Below are 26,694 nucleotides of genomic sequence, written 5' to 3' on the forward strand. Positions count from 1 at the left end.
TGCAGATTAAAAATACCAGACACACCCGCCATTTTTGACACTTTTATATATATACATATATAAAACAAAATGATGCCGAGATCATACAAATACAATTTAAATAAAATAGACATTTAAAACTTTTCAGCAGTTACAGATGTTCATTGATGTACAATAATCTGTGAATCACTAAATCACATCATTGTTTGGAAATTGACAATTAAATGTTTCATGTAAATATACTATATACCTGTACAAAAAACAAAAGTATAACAAAGCATTGCTATTTATTTAAAATACTGGACTTTGCAGATTTTAGTGTTTGGCTTTTGCTAAACGAGTTCTCAATTCAGGAAGAAGTTCAGGTCAGGAAATGTCTAAAGAACTCCTGCGTCTTCCTCTTCTCCACAAGATCCTGCTTCGTGTCTGACTTCAGAAGCAAGGAGGCAAAAATGGTGACTGTGTATAAAGAAAATATATCAAAAACATTGCACAATAAAGAACAAACACTCACAATGCACTGTATACAAAAGGTCATTTCTTTATTATCAATCTTAGATCTATATTTTGAGTATCATTTATAGGAATGTGGCAAATAAAATTCTTATGTTTTCACGAGTGGTTCTTTTTTCGTAACTTAAATGTTATTTTACAAACATTTACTGACATTCTTTATGAGAAAACAAGTCAGCAGAATATTGACTTTTATTGGTTTTCTCGTTTTAGTTTCTTTTTGCATAGATACGATTTGGACACAAAAGGCTTATTTAGCCTTTTCTTACCCAAGATGCTGACATCTAGTCGATTAATTTCCGAACTCTTCAGGAGTTCACGGAGAAAGGCAGCTAAATAGTTGAACACATTTCTATGGCACTGAGGTAGTAGTGTGGAAATAACCTAAAAGAAAAGTATAAATGTTATATTTCCTATGGAGGATTCCATAATAATTCCATTGCATTAACTGCATACATAAACAGTTCAATGACAAATCAATGCAGTCTGTTGAACTTACTCTCTGACACTGGCTCTCATTGGAGCTGCATTCAAGGCACTGCTGGTAAACAGAGAAAGGAACCACAGGCTCTGGGAGGGCATCCAGGAAGAGAAGCAGAGCCTCTGCCACGGAATGGTTGCTGCCAGCTGCAGTAGTTCAAGTGAAGGATGCATTTTGTTTGCAGGATTAAGATATTATTAGGTGAATAGGACCAAAATATTTATGCACTGCAATTTTGTAGTGTCAAAACGACTTAAATGAGTAAGAACGGCATGTTGTCATTCAATTTTAATTAACATTTATCGACTCTTTAGGAGACATATTGTGCTTTTTTTAATTAAGTTTTCCAAAGCAAGATGGAAAAGGCACACTTTGCTTAAGTCTAATTTTTAAAAATGTTCCTTATATGTATTCTTTAAGATGTTTCACTCCTAACTTACAGCACATGTGGCCCAGTGTAAACTATGGGAAGATAAAGATGGAAAAGCTAAATGTATAACTGCTGATTGTATTGTTTTGTGCATTATTCTTGCTTTGGTTGCTGGAAATAAACCATTTCAAATCAAATCAAAGAAATAGTTTCTACAAGTGTGTGAGGTCAGAGTTCACCACAAACCTTACATCTACCTCAATAACACAAGTCCTGAATCCAGAAAAAGCAATTTTATTGTACAACAACTTCTTTATTTTTAGAAAACCTTGTTTTTTTTTTTTTAAAGAACAATAGCGGATCGAAGGTAGTTAAAGGATACGAAGAGAATCTGGAATCCCTGTGTCGAGACAATCCCTTATTTCTGCAAATTCACTTCGAAGTCCCGGCTGCTGAAAAATATCCTCCTGCAAGTAGATGACACATTTATATCTCCTTCTTCCTTTCACACACTCTCCTCCAAAGTTCAAGTATTTTTAACGTATATAAGCAGAAAATAATAAAGTAAAAATCCCAGATCTTTTTTTGTGGACTGCAAACATCCCAGGTTAGGAGTTCTTTTATAAGCATGAAGCTATTTGGAGGTCAAACTGTATTTCTTTTCTTAAAACTTAGACTATGGGTACAGTAAGTTTTTTTTTTCATCACTTGTTTTTCTGACCTGTTTGACTGCATTCCGAAATAAGTGGTCCACCATCATCCAAAGTTCTTTAGGAATGTCGAGAGGTTTTTCAGTGGTCGCTGTATTCTCAGTTCCAGACATAGCAGCCTAAAAACAAGAACAGTTAGTAAAAACCTGTTAAAACGCAGCAAAAAAAAGAAAAACACTACTACACTTAACCCTTGTGCTATCCTAGGCACTTTAACGTTGGGAGTTGGGTCATCTAGACCCCACTAGACAGTGCGCTGAACCTTTTTTCTTCAATGATTTGTGATCTTCACTGGTGTCCATGGATTACATGAAATCTTTCCACCTTTTTCCACCTTTGTCATGGTAGGGAGAACACGTCAATGTAAGGGTGGGGTCATAGGATAGCACAAGGGTTAAAAGAACGAGTAAGGAAAGATGGCCGTACCAGTTCACGCAGCGCATCTTGTGGCATATCTCGAATAGGTTCCCTCAGGTGGCACAGAGCATAGATGGAAGTGCCATAGCAGCTTTGTAGATAGTTCCCCGTTACGGAGATGAAATAGTCCTTGCCTCGCTCTAAATGAAGGACCAGGATGTCTTCAATCTGCTCCCTGCCGCAGTTAAGATCAGGTGCTGTCCCACGATTTACAAAAACCTCCAGCTCAATATCTGCAGAACCACCTGGATAAAGAGAGGTGCAGATGCAGATGACCGGAACTTCTTTTTTAGGTGTGCAGAATCACTGTGGATTATCACTTTTTAAATCCACACCCAGCAGCCAATCAGAATCGAGTATTCCCCTGGACCATGGTATAACTTTAGAGTGACTAGGTAATTTCTCACCCTTAGCAATGAAACCTTTGGGTGGGTTAGCAGTCAGCCAGGGTTTGCAGTATGTCAGCTCATTGGGTTTCTGGATAAATTCAAACTGACATGGAACTTGTCCATCATTGAAAAGCCTCAGTGTTTGTGCCTGGTGTTCCATGAACTTTATATCCTTGAAGTCAAACTGAAAGAAAACAGATTGAAAAGGCACAATAATAAAAAAAATAAATAAATACTACTGTTCCTTAATGCTCCTCAAGGCACCATGATCACTACACAAATCCGAGGAGGATTTATGAAGCCCAAACACAAAAAATCTTTACCTCTCGCTTGGACAAAGTTACAGATGGGATGCATTCATTTTCCATTTTGTCGATATTTCGTACAATATCTTCAAATGTTTTCTTGTAGGCCTCATCATTAATTCTTTTGATCTGAAAAAAGATTAGAAGAAAATAAGAGGGAAGGTCAAATGCTGAGCTCTATGAATAAAAATAAAAAACAAAAAAGCACAAAGAAGCCGAGTTCTCTTGTTTTCTGTGTCAAAGTTTTCTTGTTGTCAGAATAAAGATGCAGTCTACTTTGACATGTTTCAACCACCAGCCTGCAGTCATACTCGGACGGCTTTGCGTCCGTCATGACAAGTCACCATCAGTTGCTTGTGATGGGCGTGGCTCGCCAGATAAAGGTTAATCCATGCGACCAAGCCCTCTCCACCTGATGAAAGATGAGCATCTCAAGCAGGTGATCGTGTGTGTGCCCCCTCATCTCACTCGCCCTGCTTTTATCTGCTGGTAAAATTGCAATGAATGTGATTTTTTTGGAAACATGTATCGTTTATCTCTCCGCATTGGCGGTGGTGATCTGTGAGAGTTTTGCTGATTTTAGGACGTAACTGTTACATGTAGTTCTTCTTCATGGATTTTGTGTCGTGCCTTTTCTGTTCCCATTTTTATTCTTTGTGTGGTCTTTTTTTGGTGTGAAGGCAAAGTTGAGTTGTCGTTATGTCTGAGTTGACATTGTGAAAGGTGGCAGATCCACTTTTCATTTGCCATTGGTCTTGTTTCCTTACCCTTTATTTTGGTATATCTTTGTCGATGTGCCAAATTTGTGTTATTTTCAATTTCGACCGAAATCTTCATTTAGATTTGCATTCATTCATTCTTGTGTCTCTTTCTCTGCAGCTGCATTGTGAATTTGTCATTCAAATTATTTCTTTCTGCATGTTTTTTCTCAATTTGCTCACCGCCGATCTCATCCTCTCTATTATATGAAAATGTTCTTGCTTTGCATTTAATTTCTTTGGTGTTATTGGTGGAGATTCTATTCATTTTATTTCCACATGTATTCTTGGTGCAATTCTATTCTCCTGTTTGTGTCCTGGATTAAATTGGTTTTGTTTATGCAGCCCTTTTATCTTCTCCAGCCTCCACAATGACGCCCAAAACCTTGACGTAGAACAGAATACAGAACACTAAGACAGAGGGAACAGAAACCAGTTCTAACATTGAATCATGGAAGCCTTATCAAAAAACACAGAAACAACATCATAAATCAAGATGAGAGGGAGGCCCACACTCTGTTACCCTCTTCTCTGGTGACATATTTAAAAAACACGCCAAGACAGGTGCAAAGCCTTCAGAATGCAGATCAGCTTTAGAAACTCGTCAAGGTAAGCTACATCTTCATAAAAAGTAATATTTCTGAGAAAGTAAAGTAAAGGATTTACCCCAATGATGAACAGGGAACTGACAGGTTTGTGGTCACTTGTCTTTAGGGCCATGTGACTCTGATAATGCTGCTGTTTGATGTTTTTTCCTTTCCACAAGACGCGGTCGCACCACGCAGGTACACGGCATTTTTCACTAAATTCATAAGAAGAAGAAAAAAAACGTTTCATTTCAAAATACAACAATCGAGTTGAACTAAAATTCTATATACTTCAACAGTTTTTGATAGTCTGCAGGAAAAATCTGCTTTAGGATTTAAACCAAATAAGAGCTGTGGTAATTTAAGATAAAGTCTTTGTTTTTGTGTAACCCTTGTGCTATCCTAAGCACTTTAACGTTGGGAGTTGGGTCATCTAGACCCACTAGACAGTGCGCTAAACCTTTTTTTTCAATGATTTGAGATCTTCACTGGTGTCCATGGATTACATGAAATCTTTCCACATTTATCCATCTTTGTCATGGTAGGGAGAACACGTCAAAGTAAGGGTGGGGTCATCTAAGATAGCACAAGGGTTAAGTGGCACTGCGACTCTTACTTTGTAGCATCTATATGATCTTCCTTTTTGAACATTACATGAGTAGACATTGACAGACATTCTTATAATAAAGTACTGTTCACTGGTAATTAGGCTTTGATGAGAAATTACCTTGAATCCCAATTATCAGAGCCAGTGTCATATTTGTAGGTTGGTTGAAAATTGATGTCTCCTTCTTCAAAGCCAACAAAGACGGCCTCCTCATCGATTTGCTTTTTGAGCTGAAAATCCGTTTTTGTCAGAAAAGTAGAGCAAATCCACATTAGGGTCATTCAAACTGAATTAAAAAGTAAAAGATTGTCATCATCACCTGATCATAAGAGTGCAGCGTCTCAAAGTCTTTCTTGCTGATCAACTCCTTCACTCCGTCCACATCAAGGTCACTGATTCTGTAGTTTAGGTCCCCGATCCATAAAACCACACTGAACAAGGAAGAATAGAGATGAACACAAAAAGATCCTGAACGTGGAAATGGACAGCATCATGAGCTGGTTTCACGTGAGACTAATTTTCAAGTTAAACCAGTTATGACTAGATTTGTACAAATTATGAACACCTATATCTTTTAGGATTAAAGAATTGCCCTTAACTATGACCACTCCTCTTTATCTGATTGTTTAGCCTTTGATTAGTCATCCATGTCTGAGTATGCTTTGATTCGTTAACTTAAAAATTGTGCTTTTACTGTTGTAACAATTTGTACTTGCACCTTTTTAAAACCAGTTTCCTTCTAACAATTGATCGTTACGCACTCGTGCTTCATGATTGTGAGTGGAGGCTGAGTCAGATCCAGCTGGCGGAACTGAAGGCGACTGCAAATGTCTTTGAAGTCTTGGTTACGTCGCTCATATTCCTCAACGTGGGCAGCAAGGTGAGAGTTGACGACACAGATGTCGGAGTTATGAAAGCGAAAGCGGATGGCCACAGCACCTTTGTTTCCCTGCAACGAAATAAAACCAATTCAGGAAAAACTCAGAAGTGGTGCAAAATAACTGGAAAAACAAAAAACATGACATGAAAGTGTTCTTTTCTGGATCTATTGTTAAACATAAAAAAAAGGAAGTATCTACTCGAGCAACATTTCTTGAAATTTTCCTGCCATGCAATGCTTCAGGAGCTCCACTTTAAATTCGTACGGACTGCTAAAAACAACAAACCACATTTGTAAATGAAATCCTATCAGACGTAGCTAAACAGTGATTATTATTATTAAAAAGCTACACAGAAATGGTGTTTGGACACAGTTGCAGTGGCATGTTGCAAAACAGAGGATGGTTATCTTAAAACACCAAACAGTATAGCAGTTAGGATACATGTTTCAGTTACAAATGCATGAATATTCGTCACCATTCTTCCCATGATGCCGGTCCCCACAGTCTCAGCCTCCAGATCAGAGATGAACTCTGCGTGCTCCGTCTTTACATAGAAAATCAGCATGATGCCCACCAGACGTATCAATTTCACCTAAAGGTAAACAACATTTATATTTAATCAATATGGATCCAAATAAATACATTTAAGTACATTTGAAACACTTATTCTTTTACTTAAACTTTATTTTTAACATTGGAGAAAATAAGCTACATTTTGTCCAGGCGTCCCATCAAGCCCACACAAAGGACCTTTGGATATTAATGCCCTGACATTTATTTTATCCAAATGGCTGAGCTGCTCACTGCCAGTAGCTGATCAGTCAAGTGCAGAAAAAAATGACATGTCATTAAACTGGCTCGTCCACACAGACTCACATTGGATAAATTCAAAAGTCGACTTAAATAAACCAGCGAGGCAAAATGAGGAAGCTAATAAGACACAGTCAGCACTGTGAGAAAAAGGGAAGAATATCAGGCCGACTAACGAGAAGAAAAAGAAAAGTTTGTCAGAATAGGAGGTTTGACCAACAACAACATATTAACCCGTTGTAATTGGTTCCAATAATTACAACTCTAAAGTAGCAATAATCTTTGGTATAAAACAACAAAAAAGGCTTCCTTACTAAAGCATACTTGGCATCTGGGTGCAAACCCTCAGACACAGCCCTTGTCCACTCAGGCTCTTTGGGGGTGTCAGTGAAGAAGAAAGCCTCTTTGCTGAGGTCAAGCTCCTGAAAACTGATGGACAAACAGCAACACTCAAGTCAAACTTCCTGTAGAAACTGTTGACGCTTTATTTGGGTTCTTTTCAGAACATGAAAGCACAAAACTGAAACAGAGCAGTAAACATGCACGGCAAAAAAAAAACCAAAAGAAAACCCACAAGGGGGTAAAACTGCATGCATCTGCAGGAGCGGGCGGGGCAGGAAATGCCTGTCTTTGTCACGGCATTAGGCAGGTCATTGAGAAAGTCTCCATCAGCAGGGTGGACACGACTTACCCCACACAGTAAATGTCAGGAGGATGCAGGGTGCAGCTCAGCCAAGGGCGGAGGCTTTCCTTTGGCGTCTGCCCGTTCACGTTGTACGTGCCTAGAAAAAAACTGATGACACGAGACACGTTTGAGTTTTCACAACGGAGAGATGGGTTTTTGAATCGCAAATGTCCTTCAATCAAGCTAATTTCAAAGACTCAAAAATATGACAGCAATCCAAAATCTATTAGCTGTTGTCACACTGAGCTTCTGTCTGTAAAAAAAAAAGAAAAGAGCTGACATGACATTGTTGTTGGCAGGGCTTCACAACAACAGTCACATTATCATAGTGCTGGTGCTTGATACAAGCAGAGTATTAGCAACAGCAAGACTAGTATGAGAGACACTTCACACCTCCATGCAGACATTCTTAAAGACACTGGTTGAACAATTGGTGCAAAACTGTTGTGGAAACATTCATGCAAGCAGTCATTGAATTATTCTTGGGTTCATTCATCCAAACACTCGTGCAAACCAAACATGACAAAAGCCATTTCATCTAGTGACCAATGAATACTCTTGAAGAAAATGAAGACATCAATTAGACCGATAGAAACTCTGACAAAATATTTTCTACCATCAAAGGTTTAGGAGTTAAACAAAAAAACATTAGGTTACATCAATAGTAAGTTTTTCTTACTGCAAAAAGCACAAAAGCACCATGTACTTATTTGCATATTTCTTATAGTAAGTACAAATAATGTGCAATATTACTAGTCATGCTGAAGCTGCTGTTAATTGTGAAAAAACCCACATCATTTACATCTCCACTGAGAGCTGCTCTGTGGAACCCAGCGTCCTTGCATTCAAAAGCTCAAATGTGACTTTCCACTGACTTCATCTTTTCATTATCAGAGTCCACACTGTCGGAATTATTCCAGAACACAAGTTATTTCCAATATTTCAATTTAATGTCTAGTGATGAAAGGAATTTAACTTTTAAATTGCTTTAAAGTTCCAGGTGGTCAATAAAATCAATAAATCCTTTAAAAAAAAAGTACTGATCCCACATAATTAAGTACATTAATAGCAATATTTGAGTTTTCTGTGCACGACAGATGCAAAAAATGTCACAAAGACAAGAAAATAAGTGATAAAAAGTGGTATAAAAATGAGTAAGTGTGAACAGCAGTAAACTTATAGCCATCAAGTTGTTCTTTTTTTTTAAATAGTCATTCTAAAATTGAAACACTTATGATTACACTGCATGTCTCACTAGAATATTTTTAGATCTTTATCACTCGTTTGTTTAGCTTTCAGGGTTCAAACTACTTATAGACAAAAATATCATGATTATGTCTTCTTCTATTTAAAGATTCAACTAAACCTGAGAGGAAAATGTTCGTACAAAATAACTTGTGTACCGTTAAGTTTATGTTTATGTTGGTTTTAAAATTTACCCAAAAAACAATAATAATTGCCTTCTGTCTCATAGAGACTTGGATCCCAGTAAAATAGAAAATGAATAATGCAGAAAGTCGAGAACCCAGCAGTTTGTTCTACTGACAATGATTAAGTCAGAGTGGCAGATCCCACCTGAAGTTCTCCAGAAAGGTGTACACATCCTCGCTTTTCAGCAGCTCACACTTGATGAGGTTGTCACGCAGGCCAAACTGCGGCATGGCCAGAATCTGTGCTTTATTTTCAGCGGTGTGGCTGGACGAGCGCACCAGGTCATTCCGGTTTTCTCGACTAGAGAAGCTCTGACTGCAAAGCAGAAGATAAGGAGAATATCAGCACTTGAGAACAGAGAGCTTCACAGAAACTTTCTGTCTCACTGCTTAACTGATCTGACATTGCACGCTTGCACTTGCACACTGTAATTGCTCAGCAGCAGTTATTTAGGTCACAACTCGACATATAACCTGTACTTATGTAAAATAAAATGATGGCACAAACAAGCACTTTTCTACAAATGTCCTATTTACGTCTGTTACCCCAATTATTACAAGACTGAGGCTAGAATGAAACTCAAACATTTTGAAGCCACAGAAGCAATAAACACCATACTTAAGAAAATATTGGCATGACTGATGATGTGATCGTGCCAAAGAGCCCACTTGGGGCTGTGGCTTTGAAGCCAATTACGGAATGATGTAACCTGGGAGAACTGTGCTTCTCCCGTTAGACGGCAGCTCAGGTCAGAAGGTTGGAGTGCACCTGTTGCTGTACAACAGGTTGTTTGATTTAAATATGCTACAATACACTGTTATACAACACGGCAAGAAAGGGAAGGCAATGCAGCTTTACAGCACATTTTGTTCATGCAAATAGGAACTAAAAAGAATAAAACACACTTTCCGTTTTCATCTGAGACTTCTGTTACTATGTCACAGGTGTGGAGCTTGGTTTGAGCGCTGCAACTAACAACAACAACAACAACAAAAACAGGCTTTACCTCTCCTGGATGGAGCTCCTAATGGAATTGTCAGAGTCACTATTATTTGTTTTGTCCTTTTCCAAGGTTCCCTTTTTGTCTGATGGTTTTTCTGTTGAAGAGCAGAAAAGGTTCTTAAAATGACTTCATTAACATTTAAAAGTGCAGCACGATTCAGCAAAAAGCACATCTAAAAGACAACAGGTGGGCACAATAAATGGATTCCTCTAAAAAGGGTTGAAGCAACAATTGACATCCACATGAATATTCAAACTGAATTCTGCATAAAAATACTTTTTATTATCGGTTTTCTCACCACATAATACCATCTGAACACAGCAGTTCAAATTAATATTTCTACAACACGTTGGCTTCATAAAACATCTTAATAATAAGTAAACAACAGGAAAAATGCTTACATTTCCTGTTTACTCTCATTAGGATTTGATCAAAGAGGACCAGCAGAGCTGATGGCAACTTTAGGAAATGATGAGTTTTAAACCACAGGAGCAAACTGTTGCTAATATCACTGCCATGTTATAAACGGGAAATCTTTCATAAAAAGAAGCATGTATAAATAAACTGACAGTGAAAATAAGAAGTTCAAACTATAAAAGTATAAAGTAAAATATTATTGTGCCACTAAAAATACTTTCCTTTTGCTTCTTTACCCATTTGAGCAGACAATCTGTTAAGTATTAAATATGGAAGTGAAATTATTCATTAGCAAAATCCATTAAATTGACACATGCACAATATTAATGTGCAGCATGTCACACCACTTTGGAAACAGCTATAATTTACTCTAGAAAACCAACATTTGAACCCCTAAATATTGGAACTTTGTCCTAAATTGTGGGGGGCAAAAAGCAACACTAACAATGATAAATCTAGGCTCAGTTGTTGCTTTAAAAGGACGGGCCGACTTTTCCAGCCGCTTACAGTGAGTGCATTCCAAGTAGCTGGATTTGAAGGCATGAGACAGCATGGGCCCTGTCTCCTGCAGCTTGGCAGCAAACACAGCTGGCTCCAGCTAAATAAAAAAGTTCTTCCAAGCAGAAAATTCAAATCCAAATTCCAAAAGTTTTACCTTCAAACCACACCTGACCTACTTCACAGGATAATGTGATGGGAAGAAAGAAAACACCCTTTTTTTTTTTAAAAAAAAGAGAAAGTTAACCTCTAATTAACTTTTAGGAAAATAAAAAATGCACCAGAAGATTTTATGACACAGAATCTCAAAGGGTTTTGTTTTTGCATGCCCTTTAAAAAAAAAGAAGGTTTATTTATAGTAATAAGCTTTTGACTCAACTCAGATCATTTCAAGAAGACAGACACGAATCAAGAACCAAAAAATGTTACAGCAAAGGGGCAGAGGGTTTCTACCAAAAGGCTGTGAAACTTCGTCCTCTCGGTTTATGAAGAAAGAAAAGATGAACTAGAATAAATAAAGATGAACAATTAGCTGGTTTGTAGTCTTTTCCATAGAGTTGCTACAAATACAACTACACATTAAACCAAACAAGGCTTTAGGTTTCCTAAACAAGCAAACGTTTGACTCTCGACAACAACAAATACGGATCAAATGAAGACACAATGAAACCCTTAAGAGCTGTAGGGGCTTGTTTGAGCAGGACATTACGTTGGAGCACAAATGTGTCATTTCTCACCAGCTACAAAGACAGTCTGATAAGGTCTAAATAACAGGGATTCATGTGTCTTTACCTGTGATTAGTCAGCACCTCACATACACATCAATCCTCTATCTGGCATCTCGCTCTTTGCTTTTAAAACATGAACTAGTCTATATACAACAGCACAAGGTTCACCATTACACAACTTCACCCCTGTTGTAATCCCCACCTATCCTATGTGTGCAGAAAAGAGTCTCATCGAACAGTCATTCATTAGCCAAACTATTCTCATCTTTCAGATGCGTTGAGTTCCATTTGGATTTAATCGTTTTTTATTTTAATTTATTATTATTTTTTTTTTTTTTTACAATGAACTCTCTTAATAAAACTAGTTTTCGCATAATAAAGTTTCAAGCAGAAATAAGTCCCAGAGTTATCGCAAAGAAAATGCTGTATAATTATAAAGCATTAAAGTTGAGAGGTTTGCTCGAGAGTCAGTGTTAAAAAAACAACAAAATAAACAGATAAGATTAAAAAAAATTACAAACTAAAACTTTATGCCACTAAAACATGTTTGTAACACAAACCAGAACAAGTGTCTGTCTGACTAGCGGCATCGTTTCGGTTTTCTTTTTATTTTATCCCCAACTGTAAAAATTAACTGAATTCTTACAAGAATTTTCCTGTAATCTTTTAAACAAAAAAGACACCGTCTGAGCATTTTCGAAGCGTAAGCTAACCGAGCTAAATTTAGCCCATTTGAATGTTACCACACGTTAGCATTAGCTCAGGAAGCTAGCTAATCTGAGCTATCTGATCTCATCTGCCTTCGTTTCTTTGTGGTTAACAAAATAAACCCGAACACGGATTTTTCATACCAGAGACTTTCATCGCCCTAGACATCTCCTTGTATCGATTCCACGCATTCTGGGCAGGAGACCAAGGTCCGGCACATTTCAGACCTGCCCATGCTAACTCTGTAGGAGGAGTTTACAGTAACCTGCCGCAGTCAGAATGACAAGCTGCTGCTGCAGAAAATGCCAAAGGAAGTTCGCTTTTCTTCTTCTTTCTCCTGAGTTCACACGGCATGCCGAGATAACGGCCGTTCACTTCAAAATGAAAAGTTCACTGTAAAACTCCCCGATAAATGAACCAACCCTCCTTAAAGTGACATTAACCACCCATGTAAAGTCATGGGGTTCCTGTGCATTCTGTTTTGCATACAACCCATGGCTGAAGTTGCAAACATGGCGGTGTGTGTTGTTTGCATGACACAACAGACAATAGCAGACACAAAGAACTCCTTCATGTGATCAACTTGCATATTTTGCCTTCAGGGGATTTCATGGTACAAGTACTGGTAACTTTCAGTTTGGACATAAATAAATTTATGTTAAAGTCCAGAAGAGGTGACCTGCAGACACAGCCACACTCTGTCCACCCATTGGGGGGCTAATCCTACCCCATAATGTTCAGACTAAGCCGTGGATTTGGAACTCACAACCTTCCAATCTAGGGGGCAGACGCTATCCCACAAGGCCACTGAGCTATAAATGTGCAGGAAAACCCAGTTGCATTCAAACAAAGTGGTCATTTTCCAAACTGCATAGCTTTATGATGCAATCTTCACACTTTATTAATGAAATACATTAGGGGCCATTTTCCTTAAATGAAAAGTGAATGTCTGTGAACTTCAATAAATAGTTAAACATGTCAAACCTCCTTCTTGATGCAGGCTGTACTTTGTGAGATTAGTACCCAGGGGGGTGGGGGCTCCTTTCACACCTTTGGGGGCTTTTTGATACTTGCTGATCCAGTCAAACTTGAGCTCCTGCATGGGAGACCTGCAAACATCTGGATAAAAAAAGGGGAGAGAAAAGAGTCATTTATTGCAGATCAACTAAATTATGTATATATTTTTCATTACAGTGGCCCACAGACAGGTTAACAAAAGAGACTCCCCCAAACCACTGTGGTGTGTCATGGACATCTCCCTCCATTGTGAAAATTGTGAGCTAGTGGTGAATGTCACACTTCCCTGACAGCAAACTGTCTTTGAGTATGTCTAAGGCGCGTCGATTACACATTTCCCAATGGTTTCAGGAGAAAAGAGAGTCAGTTAGTTCAAAATGAGTACTGAACAGGAAATTACAGACTTTATTGGAATAGTTGCCACATAATGCTTTTGCAAATGGTTGCTTTGAGAGGAAAAGGCTATAAACGCTGTCGCCTTTTTCTATCCGCCTGCTCTCGTTCTCTTTGCACCACAAGATGTTATCAGTTTGCACGACAGACTCAAGTGTGAACATGCATCAACCACACTCACCTGCAGTCACACAGACATGTTCTGTGCATCAATTCAAACATAAAATAAATATTTTTCAGTTTTTACATACTAAAACAGCATTTTGGGTCTTTTTTAACAAGTTTCTTGTGGCTTTTTTATGATGATGGAGGACATATACAAAGAAAATTAAGCTTAAAGGCCCGTACACACCGGGACGAATTTCGCGCGCGATTTTTGCCGACATTTAACGCCTCGTGACTAAACAAAGGGCACCAATGAGAGTGTGCACACCGACGCGAAAAAACGCCACGCTTTGACGCGTGGCGGAAAAAAAAAAAAACGCCTCGGGTTCGTTTTTTTTTTGACGCGTCGCGTCGAAATCTATTCGACCAATGAGAACGGCGCTTTTGCACACGTGTCTGGAGCCTCTGAAGTTACAGTAAAACACAACTTGGGGGCGCTCAAACACAAAACTGCCTTGCTGAGCACACATACCAGCGAAGAAGATAGACGCCGAGTTGCATCTACACAGCCGCGAAGAAATAATGACGGACATTTTAAAATATCCCCGAACCAAGCACCAGTTGGAGCAACCAGTGCTTGAAATATTCATGTTTTCTTTGTATTATTCGGACAAGCGCGTAAATACTTGCTCTCTTCTTCTGAGTGAAAAGCGACTTTAAGAAGCGTAAAGTTGCGCAGCGCCACCTTGTGTACAGGAGTATTTCTGTTTTATATTAAGCGCCATCTAATGTCAGGGAATGAAATTGCATGTTCACTCCACTCATCGTCAGCGAAAATCGCCTGGGTGTGAACACAAAAAACGTGGCGAAAAACGCCTGGCGAATATTCGTCCCGGTGTGTACGGGCCTTGAAATTGTATTTCTTTATCAAAATTGTTGTGAATCAGGAGCTGACAAAAAAAAGGTGTTTAAAAAAGAGCTTATTTGTATGTTGGGCGGGCCACAAGCTCCCTGCTCTGCTCCATTCTGATGCATCCACCTGTAGAGGACTAGATCCAGGCACGTCTTTGTTTTCCTCGTCTGAACTGGCATCTGCCTCAAAACTTGTCTGGCTGGACAGCTCCAACATTGCTCACCAATTGTGTTGCACCGCTAATGTTAGGTTGAGGGTTGTGAGGGGCTGTAAGCTAGTGGGAGAGCGTGTAAACAGAGAAGGCTGGCTCCGCACCTGAACTCTAGTGTAAATTTCTGCCGCTCTGCAAAAGCTATGATCTGATGAAACGACATGTTTTTATTTTTTGGCATAATTGTAAAAACAAAGACAACGGGGAACATTTTTAAAATGTTCGATCCCACTCCGATCGATCAGAAGATGATCGATCGGAGTGGGACTTTAAGGTAGCTTCAATAAAACCTTCAACCTACCACTCCACGCTTTGTTGACTTCAGAGAGGAAGAGGCGCGAGTGGGACCCAAAAGGAAGTTTGAGCTCCATCTCTTTGTGCTTGTAGGTTATTCTCACCCGAGTATCTGTGCCTAAAATAAAGGGACAAATTGATAAGGCAATGGTTCTTATTATGCGGCAAAGAATCTGCCCATCATATTGTGACTGACGGCAACTTACCCACAACAAATAGCTGCTCTGGCGAAGAAACTGCAGAAAGTTCAGTGATGAATGTCACGTTAAAAAAGGTCATTTCTAAATGCAACTTTATGTCCTGCTTATTGGAAATTTTTAGAAGAAGAAGATCAAATTACATTTACCTTCGACAACAGAAAAATCAAGCGAAATGGGGAGAACGTCCTCCAGGGAAACATCGTCAGCGGTGATGGCCATCCTTCGATGAGTGTAAACGAAGAGTCTGGGAAATCACACGACATCATTAGGAAATGTTTTTCTCCAATAAAAGGTCAAATTAACTTTAAAATACTCTACAAAAGGAACTACAATACGGGAGGTTTTTCTGTGCAGTCAAGTTTACAATTTACAAAAATACCAAAAGGAATCTTTGCAGACGATTGAAGAAGTTCTCAGGATATTTGTAACCAAGTTCATACAGAAAGTGTATTCCACCCTGAAAAAGGCGGGTGTGAATGCTGAAATGAGTGCTTTATCGGTTTGAGTAAGTCTGTTTAATTTCCAAAATCTGATTCCAACTTACGCCTTTTCATTTGCAGACTCCACCAGTCCCAGCAAGCGGCTTTCTGTGCTGTTATCATGGATGATGTCACACTGGACGGCATGTTTTCAGTTTAGTTAAGGACACAGTCACGTCAAAGTTTGTTGTAAATATATTTTAAGGACGATTTCAAAATCTTTTTCTTCAAATTCAATAAAGACAGAGTTCCACATGATGATATTTTATCATAATTAGCTTCAGTCAAGGGTAAATAAGTTATTTTAGATCACTATTAGCAGAATATTGTGCTTTCTAAGGAAAATTTGTTTTTTTTAATTATAAAATAGTCGGTTTTACCTCATAACTATGTTCAACTGTTGCCCCTCAAGAAGATTTGGTGCAAAATGTGCAAACATGACAAAATATTGAAGAAGAGGGACCCAATCCTAAAAGCCCAACAAAAATCCAAATTTCATGACAGCTGCATATGGGCCATGATCTTCATTTTTAATTCAAATAAACCAGACATTTTAATTGTTCAAAGCGTAAATGACATTTGAGTTTGTCTAACAGAGATACATCTTGAAAGACTCAGACCATCACAACCCTGAACACTCGCAGTATGAAGCCATAGCGCTGCAGGGACGACGTCCCACTTCCTAAAGCCCCCAGCCAAAAAGTTAAAGCACAGGTGTGCATACATCTTTCAAAACTGACAAACAAAGCGCACAAATGAGATCTGAAGTAGTGTTAAGTGTTAAAAAGACCCTCAAGTGGCAGAGGTTTCATATAAATCTTAGTATTGGTGTCTTAAAGGCTCACAGAATTCTGATGATCAGGTTGCGTTGTGGACCCACTCCTCTTTCGAGCTATTTTCAAATCATTCCGTGTTCCAGTTTTGAGCTAAAACCCAACAAACCCTGTCATTTTCTAAAACATAGTTCCTGCAGAGCAGCAGTACTTTGTGATAAATTTGCCTCTCATTTGTGTCAGGACACAGAGTAAGCCTGCTCCTCCTTTCCCTTTCCATTTCCATTGGTGAGAGCTCTCTGTTTACACTCTCCACTAGCTTACAGCGCCTCAACCTAACATTACCGGTGCGTGGACGTAGTCGGACGTCAGAATGGAGCAGAGCAGGGAGCTTGTGGCCTGCCCAACATATTTTCTACAATCACAAATATGACCGTTTTCAGCATTTTTCATCTGCTCCTGATTCACAACAATTTGGATAAAAAGAAAAAGCTCATTTTCTTTATGCCCTGCATCATCAGAAAAACGCCACCATTTTCATCAAAGTGGGTCTTTGAATGTATATGATTGGGGTGGACATTTTTAAAAAAATTCTTCCATCCAATCCTTTTTGATCACTTAATTGTTTTTGTGTCTGTACCGAACACAGTTAGTTTGGTCAGCTAGGTGACCAAAAAACAATCATCATATTTTCTTAGTTTTCAGGGAAAGCACATGTGGTTAAAACCTTCTTTTCACATTTTAGGGCAAACGCAAACACACCCTCCATCACTGATGACAAAATGCTGCCACCTTGTGGAGGAAGTGAAGCATTACAGCCCTAAAGATGTTTTTGCGAGGTCTCCACCAACCAAACCAGTTTTTTAAAAAAGAGGTCATTACTAAGGCACCGTAAAACCTGTTCCTGGGTGAATTCATGTATTATCTTACCAACGTGGCTCCTAATGCACAGACACGCAAGTGAGAACAAGGTCAATAAGGCCTCGTGAGCTGTAACCCTCACCCTGAACCCCCCCATTCACCCAACGCACGGACCAGCGCGCGCATGTCTCAAAAAGATACGATGGAGCAGTTTTCCTCTTCCTCCAAAGTTTCTTGAATGGCGACGGATTGATCCATGGCGAGAACTTCAGTTCCAGTTCAAGGCGAAAATTCGGCGGAGGACTTGAGAGGGACTTGGCCCAGTTAGGAGGTCTCCTCGAAGGAGGAGCAGCGTGGACGCCGACGCCTCAGCGGAATCCAACATTATTCTGAAACCATGTCTTCCTCATCCAGCCCGACCCGGTTTGCCACGACTCAGATCCCCGCCGCCGCGCTGACGTCACACGTGGGCTGTCATTTAGGATCTTTATTTTGGGCTCAACATGGCAGAAAAAGACAAAAAATGTCTGCCCTTCTTCTGTGGAAAAAACTTTGAACTATTTATTATAGTGGCATTTTAAATGATTATGAGGTTTCTGAACAAGTTCAGCACTTTTTATTGTTTTTTTTACAAAGACAATGTAAATGTCCACAGTTGTATTTGTATTCCAAATAAAAATTGTTAAGGAAATATTACATGCATTTGAATGTGTACAATGTAAATTATGTCCACGTTGAATAATTTTTGTTGTAATAATAACAATAATAATAACAATAATCATTGTTTCAGATATAATAAAAATTTTTTTTTTTTTTAAATGATTTTATATATTTGCTTCTTTGTTCCATCCACATCTTTTTAAAAATGGTTTTGGAGGAATGTCCTTTTGTATTATAAACTTATTTCTTTAAATTTATCTTTAAATAAAAAAAACATTTTAAATAAAAAAACACAACAGAGATTACGAAAGCTTTATTTTAAGGCACACATTTTGCATTTTTTACATTTCACAAAAATAGAGTAGAATAACACAATTTCTAGCATTTACACTGTAGTGTTTTACCATGAAATACACTTTGGAAACTACATGGTGTAGACATTCAATTAACAATCCACAAAATTAAAAGACAAAGAGTAGCTGAGCGTACTGAATTGCACTATTCTGAATAAAGTTTCCACTGATGAAATGTAATTTTAAATGTTCACAACTTCCTGTGACAGTTCAACATTCGTGTCTCATAAAGTGCGAGTTAAATTAAAGCTGCGTTTGTTCACAGTAATTTGGAAACAGAATAGAAAGACTGTATTTCTAAAACAGTTATGATGCAGACAGGATGGTCTCTCTGTGCTCTGACTTACCTGCTCATTATGTCTTCATAGTTTTGATGTTCAAGAATAATATAAAGAGGTGTTGTCTTTCAAAATAAAAGTCAAATCAAATCATATAAAAAAAAATTGGTAAGAAGAGTGCTAAAACAGTTATATTGGATCATAAATTCATGAATAAAAGATAGGATTAATATATAATTTATTTGTTATGGTAAATAATGTTTGTAATCCAAATCTGAATGGATCATGTTGTTTTTGCTGTGACGAATTATCAAATGAATATTTTTCTTGAATTAAAAAAATAACATCCAGAAAACATTAATACACAGAACTATTGACATTGAGGAAACAGAAATGACAAATTTAGCTGATTATTGTTGTATTGTTACATGCATTTTAAAGTGATTATTGGTGAAAAAAGTTTCAAATTTTTTTGTTTTGCATTTTATGTGGAATTATGTAACCATCTAGGTTAGCTACAAAATGAAAAACAGTGCAGCAGAGGAGGTCATGCAGAGTAAGTAAGTGATCAGTTGTGTGTGAGGGCCTCTTATAGCAAAGGAGGGGACATTGAGAGTGCCATTTAGCATAAGGCAGGAGGTCTTGGAGGCAATGCAGCACTCCAGATAACATGGAGGCTGTGTGGAAGCCGTGCAGGCAGCGGAGCCGGTGCAGTTTGCACAACCCGCCGTCCACTGTACTGCAGAATTCACCGTCTCCTTTTTCAACTGTAACAAAAAAAGTTATAAGAAAAGTTATAAGTTATATATGCCTTTATGTCTATATGCCTGTCTGCCTTTGCCACCTCACCTCAAGAAGGAAAAAGCCAAAAATAAAAAAAGCACATTTGTTCCAAGCGTGTCAAACAATTTTAGTATTTCATCCATTTGCTCATCCAAATGTATACAGCAAGTATTTATTTGCAGTTAAAAGTCCAAAAATATAATAAAACTAAATAGTTTATCTACACAAACTAGGTTTTTACAAGTGTTTCCCAATTCCTGAATCATTTAAATTTATTTTTCCTTTCCTTTATTTAGAAATTACACAAAATTATTCAAATAATATGCTTGTGATGACTATTAATATATTAATAAACATCCTTACGCATCAAATTTTAAACTTATTTTTATAACATTATGCTGAGAAAACATTGTTATATATAGCCAGTTATAATATTGGAAAACTGATATTTTATTTAGCTAAAATGGAAAGGACCACTCTTTGTATGTCTCACCTGACAGTTGGGCTTTGATGTGGGGCATGTTTCAAAGTTTTTGTTCTTAAAACTTAAGTAGCAGGTTTCTCCTGTACATGTTCCCATTTCACACTTGTTTCCCTAGAATACAGCAAACAAAAGACAAGGATGCAACAATTAGGTCTGTGCAGTTTTAGGTATTGTCATGCCTTTAGAAGCACTTTTCAAGTCCAAAATATATTAATACAAACCTATAACAAACAGAAAGTCTTTTCTGTAGCTTTATGACAATGCAACAATCAAGCAATAACATTTCACAACTTTGATAGATAATCCACTTTTTTGTCCTTACATTGTTCGTTGTTGTCATGGTAGGCGCAGCGGTGGGTTGAGGTGCTCTTGTAGTTGTTTTAGTGCTTGCTGTCATAAATAAAAAAGAATTCCATTGTAAAACCGCAAGCTTGCTAACAAAAGTATGATCTTGCTTGATAGTGCCTCAGAACACGGCAAAGACAAGAAGAATGTCAATAATGCTGAATGCTCTTCTGCTCTTTACCTGTGGTTGCTGGCATCATGGATGCAAAAGTGTCATTGAGACATCCGGTGGAATTGCAGCATTTCTCAGAGCAGTTGGTGTCAGAGCTGTTGACACAGCTCATTGCACAAGAAGAGCTGCAGCTGACATTGTACTGCATGTATGCTGTCCTCAATAGCTGACAAAATAAAACACCAGTTTCTGTCATTGACTCTCTCCGCTTCTATTAATCAGTAAGATTTCTTCAGGAACATTGATAATTCTGCTACTGATGGGGTTTAGCAGTGTGAGATAAGTGTCAATTACTAAACATGGGCTTAGTTGTATTTTAAAAATCAGTTACCCTACATTGTTATTAAAACATATCAACGCTTTGCCTTGGTTTTGAGTAGATTTTCTCATTACCTGGCAGTTGTACTCAGAAGAGCATGAAGTGGCGTTCTCACTGGAGTACTTTGCGTAGCATTCCGAGTAAGAGCAGGTGAATGAGGGGCAATATAGCTGTGTATGAGCATGTAAAGATCAGTATAGGCAAAAAGTAACAAGAACAAGGTGTGACAGAAACCAGCACACTAATATAATTAAAGTAGACTTGCCATGTCTGATGAAGAATTCTTCACAGAAGTCCCATTTGTGTTTGTGCTACCTATAAAAAAATAAAAAATAAAGATTTTTAGCGTCAGATCATGAACTGAAATGACCATGACAGTCATAATAATACATGGCTGTATTTTCGTCAGATCATGAACTGAAATGACCATGACTGTCACAATAATTCATTGCTGTATGTTTTGCAGATCTTAATCAAACTGCAAAGCTTTTATTGTGTCAGAAGGGACACCAGCAGAGAAGGACATCAGTGAAGTGAAGAAGCCAGAGTCTGAAGTCATGGAGGAGAATGGAATTCAAATATTAGACTAACTTGTGTTGAAAAACCCTCCTACAGAAAAAAGGAAACCTTTATCAATGAGTTCTGTTCTGTTGTTGAATTTAAAATTGCACTCCAGTCATAAATGGCTGGAGTTCTGCATGTAAACTTACTTATTCTGGTCTTTCAGATTCTATTTGGCACTGCTGATAACCTTGATCTGGGTTATGAGCAGTAGTAGGGTATAGTTTATCTGGAAAACCAGACTCTGGGTTTTAAGGGGTACAGTCTGTCATCCCTGCAGATTTTGCTGCAACACTTACAGTTTCTTGTCTACTTAAAATTTCATTTATGTATAGATTTTTGTGTCAAAAGATTTCTAGTAATTCTGCAAATAAGTATTGTGTTTAGAATGTTGGATTTAATTCCACTGTAGATTTATTTGTCCAAAACCTGTCTGATTGGTGAATTTAATTCTATAATAACTGCTCTTAAACTCTTATGTCTACCACAGGAATCTAAAGAAAGGCAAGAAACACCAGCCAGCCAAAGGTAGAGGAAGCATACTATGCAGCACCCTGTTTCAGTTGATGCCAGAATATCCTATGCTTGACAGAGGTAGGTGCTGTTGGATACCATGCCTTCAGTGATGGTTGTGAAAGACTGGATGGTAGTAAATGTGGAGCCTCCGGAGGTGGCTGTGAGAGACTGGGGGCTGTGAGGTGTTGAGCCTCCGGAGGTGCTGGTGGAGGAAAGCGTGCTGTGAGATGCTGAACCCCTAGAAGCAGCTGTAAAAGACTGGGTATTTTTAGGTGAAAAGGCTTGAGGAGAGGTTGTGAGGATCGACATGCTTTGTAATTGAGGGGGTTGAGTGATACTTGAAGAATAGAGGGTGTCAGACGTTAAGCCTTTGGACGTTCTGGTCAAAGAGAGGGTGGTAGGAGGTATTGACCCTGCGGAGTTGCCTGTGGCAGAAAGGTTGCTTTTGGTGGTTGAAAGAGGCTGGGTCATATGGAGTACTGACCCCACAATCATGTCAGTAACATCAGTTGGACGTGTAGAGGTTCCAGAGGTGGTTGTGAATAAATGGGGCGTGTGGGATTCAGAGCTTCCAAAGTTTACTTTGGTTGAAAGGGTTTTGTGGGTTTGTAAAGCTTCAGATATAAGAGAAGGGCTGCTGTCAGTAAAAGTAAAGATGCGTTTGGATGAAATGCTTTCAGTAGTTGCAAGAGGCTGGGTGCTGTGGAATGTTGAGCCTTGCATGGTGTCTGTGGACAAAGGGGAGGTTCGGGATGCTGAACCATCAGATGAGACTGTGGAAGACAGAGTGATGTGGGATGATGAGTCTCGGATGACACCCATAGAAGTAAGGGGGCTCTTGGGTGAAATATTTTCAGTCGTGGTGACATAAAACTGGCCACTCAAGGAGGCTGAGCCTTCAGAGGTGTCAAAAAATGTGGTTTGGGGTGCTGTGGAAGACAAGGTACTTTCGGATGGAAAGCTTTGAGAGGTGGTTGCTAGAGATGGGTAACTCTGGGAAACTGAGAATCCTGTGTTGCTTGAGGTAGAAGGGATGAAATGGGTGGATGAGCTTTCAGATGTGACTGCAGTTAAGAGTGGGATGTGAGTGGACAAGGCTCTGGTGATGCCTGTGGGGGAAAGGCTTTCAGAATTGGCTTCAGGAGAACTCCCGAAAAAGGAACTTCTGGTGGTGCCTGTGGGGGAGGGAGGGATGTGGGATTGTGAAGTTTCCAAGGGAACTGTGGAGGAAAGAGTGGTTCTGGACAAAACCATCTCTGAGGTGACTGTGTAAGACTGAGTGTGGTAGGATTCTGATTCTCCAGAAGTGCTTGCGGAAGGTAGAGTTCTGATGGACAGTAAGCCTCCAGGGTCGGCCGTTGTTGAAACAGGGTTCACGGATGAGATGTTTTCAGAGGTGACTGGGAAAATTTGGGGGCTCTGATATCCTGTGTTTGAGGACATTTTGTTGGTAGTGGTCTTTACAGTACCTCCAGTGGCAGTAGAAGCAGAACTGCTGGCGTACATTGAGGAACTTTCAGACATGGCTGTGTTTTGTGAAGTCGCTGATGTGGTAACAGAAGATGATTGGACGGTAGCTCCAGTGCTGGAGCTGGAAGAGAGTTGGGTTGCAGAGGTACTTTGGGACCAAGTCATGGGTGTCACAGTGGAGTTCTGTCCAGATACTAGGGATGGAGGCAGAAGGAGTCCCAGTAGAAGCAAGTAGAGAAAACCTGCACAGCATTCGGGGAAGAGGAACAAGAAAATGACCATTAAAAACTGTGTTCTTTTGCTTTTCAGGAAGCCCGAACGTGTACAAATTATTAACACATGCTTTTAATGAAGCCCCAAGAGCTTTGCTTGCCAGAACTGATAAACTGTAAATGTTTTCCTATCTATGCTTCTTTCTGTACTGAGAACAAGCTGCACCTGTAACACTCCCTGCAGGCTGTTTGGAACTTATGATGAAGAATTCAGATTTTTTTGGGTTAATTTCAAGACAACTGCATCAACTGTTGATTCATTGTGTTACTGACAACTGTTAATGCTCTATACAGGGCTTGATGGTTTAAAGGGGTATATTATTTTGAGTAAACAAACACCAATTCAATGCTGTTGAGTGGATTAGACTGCTGATATTTCAAACCTCTTATTCAGCATGTGCTTTGGCTTTACGGTTCGGCAATTTCAAACATTTAAGTTAAGACTTTGTTGACTGAACTAACTACTGTTGTGAAATTTTACGAATGTCAATCTCAATGTCAATATCGATGAATGAATATAATGACCTAAAGTTTGGAGCACATACTTCAGGTACTTGCAGGTTAAACTTGAATAATTGATTACTTTAAATGAATAATTCAGAGTGGACTCATCTTTTCATATTTCTTTCATTGCCACAATCAAGTTAAAATATTCAGAAATACTTTACTGGCTGCACACAAAAAACACCCAAAGAAAATAAACATTTTTATTGTCTCTATGAATAATCAAATTATCTTGATAGAGCATTATATGGATAAATGAAAATGCTATTCAGAGCCCTACATATTATAAAATATGTTGTAATTATAAAGAAAGAAGTGCTTTTTTTACCTGTACCCCTCATTAAATTAATCACAGCCATGATCTTACAGGGGGAAGAGGAGGCAGTTATTTGTCCAGTCTGCAAAAGTACCACAAACATTAAATTAATTCTTACAAAACAAAACGTATAAACATGTTTCTTTTAACACCCAATGAATTTCAGATAGGATAAACTAACAAACAGATGGAATAAACTAAGCCTCAAGCTCAATTTATGTGATGACAAAGGGTCTTTATGAAGGATGACAGTGTGGCGCAATCCAGGGTGTTTACCCATGGTAATGGTGTGCTGAATAAGAGTCGTGCTCTTTCATTGTGACCCACCTGGGCAGTTCTTTTGATCTGTGGTCTGGACTTTGTACAATCCTCTAATTGTTCTGATGAAACTGATCTCATAATTGTTCCATCCCAGCTTTTGAGAACAAATACGTGGATGCGGAAAGGACCAACTTCTAACCCAATAATTTTCCACAAAGTGAAACGGGAGATAGAAGAAAAGCCCACTGAATCCAAAATGTTGTTCTTGTTAAAAACAGTTAAGTGTGGTGACTCAGTTATCTCATATTCATTGAGACGGTTTGACGGTGAACACAATTAAAAAGTGTTTGTTCCTTTGATTAGTCCTCGTGGGAGAGCTGCTAAGTGCTAAGACTTGTTTTTTCCTTTCTCCCCTGGATCCTATTATAACCTCCTTTGGGTACGACACCTTGGAAACTGAGTTACAAAGGTGTAATTTGGATTTTAACTTTAAAAAAAAACATTACTTCTGACTTTGAATCAGAAAAAGACAAGTTTGGATTTTAGAGATTGGTACAAAGTGCACAACATTTTTTTTCTGTTGCAAAGACCTTATTTAAAAAAATGCTTTTTCTTTTCTTGCTGTAAAGTTGAACTTTTTGACTGTTTTTGTTGTCAGAATCATTAGACAAGCACTCTAAGTATCCTAGTATCTAAGATGGAAAAATCAATGTTGCTGCAGGAGAAACATCATCAAATTTTAAAGTAAAATAATGTTGAAATGTTTAAAAGGATTCATTCGTCTTTGAGGCAGACCTTTAAAGCAAAAAACAGATATGCAAAAAGTAGCATCTTTGTTTTTGACCTGCTTCACTTTTACTTCTTGGTCATAAAATTACTTTAATTAACTAAAATAATCTCTTAACTTCTTAACTTGAAGCCAACAAATTCCACTCACCTGTGGTACACTGCACCTGGGATTTTGTCCGCCGTGGATAAAGTGAATGATCTTTCTCTCTGCTTGCTTTTTTCTGTTGCTTTCTCCGTCGCCTCCCCTTTTACTTCCTGCTGACAACACTGCGACGTAACAAGTGGAAACTCTCCCCCACAGCTGAGGGAGAGGAGGTGACCATAGAGCCCTGCTGCTTCTGGGTGGGTCTGAAGATGATGTGGTAATGGATCCAGAAATAAAAAGATATTGGCTCATTCAGGTTTACCACAATGCATGAAAACTATTGGGCCTTTTAATCTCTCCATCATGAGTACCAAGTTGTGATGCAAGTCAAAAACAAATCAGTTCTATCAAATCCCATTTATAAATGAAGCACGACAAATTAATGATTTACGTTTGCAAGTAACCTGCCATTAAAAAATCTTATTCCTATTTTGCTGGGTTAATTTAGCATGAAAGCAGATACAAAACATAACTATTGATTAAAGATTTACAAAAATAACTTAGAGGATTAAGCATTTGTGAGTGTATTTTAGAGCCATGTGGCGGTATAGGGCGCCTTCTGGTTTCTGTTGAACAAAATGTGAAATCAGAGCCTCCTTTCTCTCCAACCCATAAAGCTCTCACACATGACAAATACCTCTTTGTGACCTAAAGAACGTAGAAACTTTGGGTCCAACACAAAAGCAACTTGAACGGTTCAGGTAACAGGGTTCCTCTCTTCTGACACTAGAGCTGCGTAAGTTGCAGGTGTGTTGCAATAAATATGAGAAAGATGGAAATTTATTTTCTTTTCTTTGGTCAGATTTTAGGAAATTGGTCATAGTTTAGGTTGCACAGACATACATTTGAAATGAATAGACACTAAATAGACACAACATTTTAATAGTAAAACACATTTTGAACCCTGTTTGCTCTCTGTTCATATGTCAAAATGTGTTATTAA

General features: G+C 38.5%; 2 protein-coding genes across 3 annotated transcripts; both read right to left on the minus strand.

Moving 5' to 3' along the window:
- Positions 1-28: 28 nt before the first annotated feature.
- Positions 29-17,961, minus strand: inpp5b (inositol polyphosphate-5-phosphatase B). 2 transcript variants are annotated; one of them, XM_020710301.2, is made up of 23 exons: positions 17,725-17,961; positions 15,955-16,034; positions 15,557-15,654; positions 15,417-15,446; positions 15,218-15,328; positions 13,262-13,396; positions 9,930-10,020; positions 9,068-9,238; positions 7,499-7,600; positions 7,122-7,236; positions 6,473-6,589; positions 5,878-6,065; positions 5,436-5,547; positions 5,237-5,346; positions 4,589-4,724; positions 3,183-3,293; positions 2,878-3,043; positions 2,480-2,715; positions 2,065-2,172; positions 1,726-1,810; positions 992-1,119; positions 762-876; positions 29-438 (listed from the first exon to the last, which is right to left on the minus strand). In XM_020710301.2, the coding sequence occupies exons 1-23, from the start codon at positions 17,779-17,781 to the stop codon at positions 341-343; spliced, it is 2,700 nt and encodes an 899-aa protein (XP_020565960.1). In that variant the 5' UTR covers positions 17,782-17,961; the 3' UTR covers positions 29-340. The 2 variants fall into 2 exon arrangements, with proteins under 2 accessions (XP_020565960.1, XP_011483927.1); XM_011485625.3 differs by lacking the exons at positions 13,262-13,396; positions 15,218-15,328; positions 15,417-15,446; ... (1 more) ...; positions 15,955-16,034; positions 17,725-17,961 and adding an exon at positions 12,421-12,658 and having other exon boundaries at positions 68-438.
- Positions 17,962-18,480: 519 nt separating this feature from the next.
- LOC105355990 (uncharacterized serine-rich protein C215.13-like) lies at positions 18,481-25,979 on the minus strand. Its single transcript, XM_011485626.3, has 9 exons — positions 25,755-25,979; positions 24,569-24,638; positions 23,464-23,706; positions 21,183-21,232; positions 20,992-21,087; positions 20,608-20,764; positions 20,404-20,471; positions 20,091-20,192; positions 18,481-19,581 (listed from the first exon to the last, which is right to left on the minus strand). Exons 2-9 carry the CDS (start codon positions 24,597-24,599, stop codon positions 19,330-19,332), a joined length of 999 nt encoding a protein of 332 aa, XP_011483928.1. The 5' UTR covers positions 24,600-24,638; positions 25,755-25,979; the 3' UTR covers positions 18,481-19,329.
- Between the last annotated feature and the right edge of the window lie 715 nt (positions 25,980-26,694).

This window comes from Oryzias latipes, chromosome 16 (assembly GCF_002234675.1).
Source record: "Oryzias latipes chromosome 16, ASM223467v1".
Classification (NCBI taxonomy): domain Eukaryota; kingdom Metazoa; phylum Chordata; class Actinopteri; order Beloniformes; family Adrianichthyidae; genus Oryzias; species Oryzias latipes.